Source organism: Macrobrachium nipponense, chromosome 18 (assembly GCF_015104395.2).
Source record: "Macrobrachium nipponense isolate FS-2020 chromosome 18, ASM1510439v2, whole genome shotgun sequence".
Lineage (NCBI taxonomy): Eukaryota > Metazoa > Arthropoda > Malacostraca > Decapoda > Palaemonidae > Macrobrachium > Macrobrachium nipponense.
This window is the reverse complement of record NC_087211.1, coordinates 80,876,055-80,882,931: the sequence shown is the minus strand read 5'-3', so window position 1 is coordinate 80,882,931 and position 6,877 is coordinate 80,876,055. Positions and strand designations below refer to the sequence as shown.

The 6,877-nt window shown below is 38.4% G+C and overlaps 1 protein-coding gene across 1 annotated transcript in view; it reads left to right on the top strand.

Moving 5' to 3' along the window:
- LOC135196666 (sodium- and chloride-dependent glycine transporter 1-like) overlaps positions 1-6,877 on the top strand; it is a 66,922-nt gene that overhangs the window by 39,745 nt on the left and 20,300 nt on the right. Inside the window, 1 exon segment of the mRNA XM_064223501.1 lies at positions 6,211-6,323. Coding sequence (XP_064079571.1) covers positions 6,211-6,323 — 113 coding nt within the window.

Sequence of the window (6,877 nt, the reverse complement as noted above, 5' to 3'; positions counted from 1 at the left end):
TGGGTTTTATTGACGTAGGATAGACTAGACCGCCTTGGGGGACCCCTTCTGCGCATGCGCCGTCCGCTTTCAGAACAGGGTAAACAAATGGATTAGGTGTCGGTGTCATGAGTATTTGGAAGGTCTGACGAGTCTTTCATTTGATTTTGGAAGTGTTTGGAAGTAGTACAGCTGTCGAATGTTTTTTTAGTTATAATAAGTTTAAATTAAAATTACTTTGATTTGGAAATAGTACGCCTTTGTTCAAGGTCTTGTTCATTATTATTATTATTTTTTTTTGCTCTATCACAGTCCTCCAATTCGCTGGTGGTTGTTGTAATAATAATAATAGGTAATAACTATAAATAAAATAAATAATAATTATTATTATTATTTATTTTTTTTTTTTATTTTTTTTTTTTTTTTGCTCTATCACAGTCCTCCAATTCGACTGGGTGGTATTTATAGTGTGGGGTTCCGGGTTGCATCCTGCCTCCTTAGGAGTCCATCACTCTTCTTACTATGTGTGCCGTTTCTAGGATCACACTCTTCTGCATGAGTCCTGGAGCTACTTCAGCCTCTAGTTTTTCTAGATTCCTTTTTCAGGGATCTTGGGATCGTGCCTAGTGGCTCCTATGATTATGGGTACGATTTCCACTGGCATATCCCATATCCTTCTTATTTTCTATTTTCAGATCTTGATACTTATCCATTTTTTCTCTCTTTCTCTTCAACTCTGGTGTCCCATGGTATTGCGACATCAATGAGTGATACTTTTTTCTTCTTGACCTTGTCAATCAACGTCACGTCTGGTCTGTTTGCACGTATCACCCTATCCGTTCTGATACCATAGTCCCAGAGGATCTTTGCCTGATCGTTTTTTCTATCACTCCTTCAGGTTGGTGCTCGTACCACTTATTACTGCAAGGTAGCTGATGTTTCTTGCACAGGCTCCAGTGGAGGCTTTTGCTACTGAATCATGCTTATATTATTATTATTATTATTATTATTATTATTATTATTATTATTATTATTATTATTATTATTATTATTATTATATATAGTATAATTTAAATAATAAATAATATTATTATTATTATTATTATTATTATTATTATTATTATTATTATTATTATTATTATTATTATTATTATTATTATTGTTTTGAATAATAATAATAGGTCGTCAATAGACTTAAGTCAGTTAAGCAACATTGGGGGCTGGTCAGTCGTTGGATGGGTGACCGCTCTCCTCGGCGTTGATTCCTTGGGAAAGGATCTTTACCATAATTTCCTCAGTCTACTCAGCTGTAAATGAGTACCTATCCCTGATGGGGTAGGGTCCAGCTATGGGTTAAATAGCAAAACTCAGCAATGATGGAAAGAAGGAAGGAATAAACGACAACGACGTAAATGGAACCTCTGGCAACAGAGGAGCTTCGTCCGGCAATCAGGTATTCAACCCAATTGAAGGGGAAGACGGTCAGGTACTTGGAGGTCGTCATCCAGCAACTGATTACCACAACGACAGTAATCAACAGCCTGAGATTGGAGCTACAGAGGCAAAAAGGAAGAAATGGACAAGAGAAGAAAATAAGGAAATATGGAGATGCTACATCAGAAGCAACCCGACGGAGAGAGGATATAGAAGAAGATTGATCAACATCTGGAATGAGAGGAATAACACCCCCCAAACAGAGAAGAGGCTGGCAGACCAAGTAAGGAACATAAAGAAAAAGAACTGGCTCTCCCCCAACAGAAAGAGAAGAACTGGAAAGGGAAATGTCACATGACAACGAATTACACGAAGACGAACTGAGGAGACGATGCCACAGAAAGACGACAGGGCGAGGATGAGGTATCAAACAACGACACACGAAGAAACACCGACGAAGTAACAGAGAGGACTGAATGGGTAGAAAAGATTAGACAATGGATGGAGCCAGATACAGAAAGAACAAAGATCCCCTCCATGAAAGCCTACAACACCAAGAAATTAAGGGAGAAAACAAGTGAGGTCAATGAAATAATGGGCATAATACACACCACCAGTATCACAGAAACAAATAACTTAACATATGCAGGAGCAGAACTGATGGGGATTCGAACACCAACACCACCAGCACAACCAACCCAACAGAAACCAAAACAGCAACCTCCTTGGAAAAGGCACCTGGAAAAGCAAATCTTGGTGATGAGATCTGACTTGAGTAAACTGAAAGAGATGGCAGAAAAAAGGCTAAGAAGCAAGAAAACAAGGGAGGAACTCAACGAGAAATACAAAGTACAAGAGAGGGGACTAAACAACACAATAGAAGATGTAAAACAGAGGCTTAAGGCCAAAGCACACAAGATCCAACGGTACATGAACAGGAATAAGGGATACCAACAGAACAAACTATTCGGAACCAACCAGAAAAGACTATACAGCCAACTAAGAGGGGAAGACACCACCAGAAATTCCTGAAGCCGAACCAAGTAAGAGACTCTGGGAAACATATGGAGCAATCTGGTATCACACAACAAACATGCAACATGGCTCCAGGAAGTCAAGGAAGAAGAAACAGGGAGAATAAAACAAAGAGATTCACAGAGATCACGACAGACACAGTCAGACACCAACTAAAGAAAATGCCAAACTGAAAGCCCCAGGTCCCCCGATGAAGTCCATGGATACTGGGGCTCAAAACTTCAAGGCCCTACACCCACGAATAGCAGAAGAACTCCAGCATTGTATCTCAAATCACCAAGCACCCAAATGGATGACCACAGGAAGAACATCCTTAGTACAAAAAGACAAGAGTAAGGGAAATATAGCCAGTAACTACAGGCCTATCACCTGCCTACCAATAATGTGGAAGTTACTAACAGGTATCATCAGTGAAAGGCTATACAACTACCTAGAGGAGACAAACACCATCCCCACCAACAGAAAGGCTGCAGAAGGAAGTGTAGGGGCACAAAAGACCAGCTCCTGATAGACAAAATGGTAATGAAGAACAGTAGGAGAAGAAAACCAACCTAAGCATGGCATGGATAGACTATAAGAAAGCCTTCGACATGATACCACACACATGGCTAATAGAATGCCTGAAAAATATATGGGGCAGAGGAAAACACCATCAGCTTCCTCAAAAATACAATGCGCAACTGAATACAATACTTACAAGCTCTGGAATAAGACTAGCAGAGGTTAATATCAAGAGAGGGATCTTCCAGGGCGACTCACTGTGGCCCACTACTCTTCGTAGTAGCCATGATTCCCATGACAAAAGTACTACAGTAGATGGATGCCGGTACCAACTCAAGAAAGAGGCAACAGATCAACCATCTGATGTTCATGACGACATCAAGCTGTATGGTAAGAGCATCAAGGAAATAGATACCTAATCAAGACTGTAAGGATTGTATCTGGGGACATCAGGATGGAGTTTGGAATAGAAAAATGCGCCTTAGTCAACATACAAAAAGGCAAATTAACGAGAAACTGAAAGGGATAAAAGCTACCAGATGGGAGGCAAACATCAAACACATAGATGAGACAGGATACAAATACCTGGGAATAATGGAAGGAGGGGATATAAAACACCAAGAGATGAAGGACCACGATCAGGAAAGAATATATGCAGAGACTCAAGGCGATACTCAAGTCAAAACTCAACGCCGGAAATATGATAAAAGCCATAAACACATGGGCAGTGCCAGTAATCAGATACAGCACAGGAATAGTGGGAGGGGATGGACGAAGGCAGAACTCCGCAGCATAGATCAGAAAACCAGGAAACATATGACAATACACAAAGCACTACACCCAAGAGCAAATACGGGACAGACTATACATAACACGAAAAGGAAGGAGGGAGAGGACTACTAAGTATAGAGGACTGCGTCAACATCGAGAACAGAGCACTGGGGCAATATCTGAAAACCAGTGAAGACGAGTGGCTAAAAGAGTGCATGGGAAGAAGGACTAATAAAAGTAGACGAAGACCCAGAAATATACAGAGACAGGAGAAAGACAGACAGAACAGAGGACTGGCACAACAAACCAATGCACGGACAATACATGAGACAGACTAAAGAACTAGCCAGCGATGACAATTGGCAATGGCTACAGAGGGGAGAGCTAAAGAAGGAAACTGAAGGAATGATGACAGCGGCACAAGATTAGGCCCTAAGAGATATGTTCAAAGAACGATAGACGGAAATAACATCTATCCCATATGTAGGAAGTGCAATACGAGAAATGAAACCATAAACCACATAGCAAGTGAATGCCCGGCACTTGCACAGAACCAGTACAAAAAGAGGCATGATTCAGTAGCAAAAGCCCTCCACTGGAGCCTGTGCAAGAAACATCAGCTACCTTGCCGTAATAAGTGGTACGAGCACAACCTGAAGGAGTGATAGAAAACGATCAGGCAAAGATCCTCTGGGACTATGGTATCAGAACAGATTGGGTGATACGTGCAAACAGACCAGACGTGACGTTGATTGACAAAGTCAAGAAGAAAGTATCACTCATTGATGTCGCAATACCATGGGACACCAGTGGTTGAGAGAAAGAGAGAGGGAAAAAAAATGGATAAGTATCAAGATCTGAAATAGAAATAAGAAGGATATGGGATATGCCAGTGGAAATCGTACCCATAATCATAGGAGCACACGATCCAACGATCCCTGAAAGGAATCTAGAAAACTAGATGGCCTGAAGTAGCTCCAGGACTCATGCAGAAGAGTGATCCTAGAAACGGCACACATAGTAAGAAAAAGTGATGGACTAATAAGGAGGCGCATGCAAACCCGTAACCCCACACTTATAAATACCACCCAGTCGAATTGGAAGACTGTGATAGAGCAAAAAAAAAAAAAAAAAAAAAAAAAAAAAAAAAAAAAAAAAAATAATAATAATAATAATATGATTATTAGTATTATTCATTATTATTATTGTGAACTATGGAACCTCCGTAACGAGGCTATAATATTGACAATTAAAAGCTACAGTAGTGTTAACACTACTGTGGATTTTAATTGTATTTTATTTTATTATTGTTATTATTATTATTATTATTATTATTATTATTATTATTATTATTATTATTATTATTATTATTGAATACGAAACCCAAACCCACAAAATCACTGTGTATATCGTGTTTGCTTATAAAAAGTATAATCTACTTTTACCAGACCACTGAGCTGATTAACAGCTCCTCCTAGGGCTGGCCCGAAGAGGATTAGATATTTTTACGTGGCTAGGAACCAAAGTTGGTCTCCTAGCAACGGGACCTACAGCTTATTGTGGGATCCGAACCACACTATATCGAGAAATGGATTTCTATCACCAGAATTAAATTCCTCTGATTCCGCGTTGGCCGAGCAGGGAATTAGACCTCGGACCCCCGGGTTGGCAGCCGAGCGTGAAAACCATTCGTTCCAGCGAGGAATTTAAAAGTATTTGCAGTTTGTTATTTAACTGTACACTCGAGTACTTTCAGGACCTATCTGTGGCCCATTTTCAAGAGATGCGTAGGTTTGTCAGCTGGGTCAAGACTGCCGGGCCTTGACCCAGGCTGACAACCTACGCATCTCTTGAAAATGGGCCACAGATAGGGCCTGAAAGTACTCGAGTGTCGTGTGAAATAAACTGTAAATACTTATAAGTAAACACTTTATACACAGTGATTTTGTGGGTTTCTTTTTCAGTCTTCAGAAGAAAACTGACAGAAGTTTTTGATAGGTTTATTATTATTATTCATTATTATTATTATTATTATTATTATTATTATTATTATTATTATTTTTATTATTGGAGAAACAAATCACAGTTATGTAAATGTACTATATTTAAGTTTAAAACAGAAAAGATAGCTTTCGGAATCTGTAAGGGGAACCGTACAGATTCCCGAAAGCCATCTTTTCTGTTTTAAACTTAAATATATGTACATTTACATAACTGTGGATTTGTTTCTCCATTTGAGACTCGTGCTACTATGAGGAATTTTTAATTATTATTATATTATTATTATTATTATTATTATTATTATTATTATTATTTTAAATTTTTCTTATTATTATTATTATTATTACTATTATTGTCATTTAAAATTATTATTATTATTATTAGTATTATTATTATTATTATTATTATTATTATTATTATTATTATTATTATTATTATTATTATTAATGTCATTTTGAATTATTATTATTATTATTGTTATGATTGCAGGTCCAGCCTTGGCATTCATAGCATACCCGGAGGCCCTGTCACTCCTGCCGTTGTCTCCAGTGTGGTCCGTGTTGTTCTTCCTCATGTTGTTCTTCCTGGGCATTGGTTCTGTGGTAAGAGCAACGTTTGAACTTTAATTGTTGCTGTTGTCCTTGTTGTTATCTTCCTTGTTGTTGTTGTTGTTGTTGTTGTTGTTGTTGTTGTTGTTCTTGTCTTCCTCTCCTGCTCGTTGTTGTTGTTGTTGTTCTTCTTCTTCTCTTCTTCGTTATTCTTCTCTTTCTCCTCCTTGTTGTTGGTGTTGTTGTTTTTGTGCTTCTACTCCTTCTCCTTGTTGTTGTTGTTGTTCTTCTTCTTCTTTTCCTTTTCCTTGTTATGTTATTGTTGTTGTTGTTGTTGTTGTTCTTCTTCTTCTTCTGTTTTTTTCCTCCTCCTCCTCCTTGTTATTGTTGTTCTTCCTCTTCTTCTTCGTTGTTCTTCTTCTCCTTGTTGTTGTTGTTCTTCTTCGTCTTCTCCTTGTTGTTGTTGTTCTTCTCCTCCAATACATGCGAACGTGTGAAAGTAGATAGAGTAGAGAAGTGATAGACAAACACACAGCGACAATGAGAATAAGAAAATCTAAATAAACAAGTGAATATGAAAGGAATAAGCAAATTCACATAAACCAGAT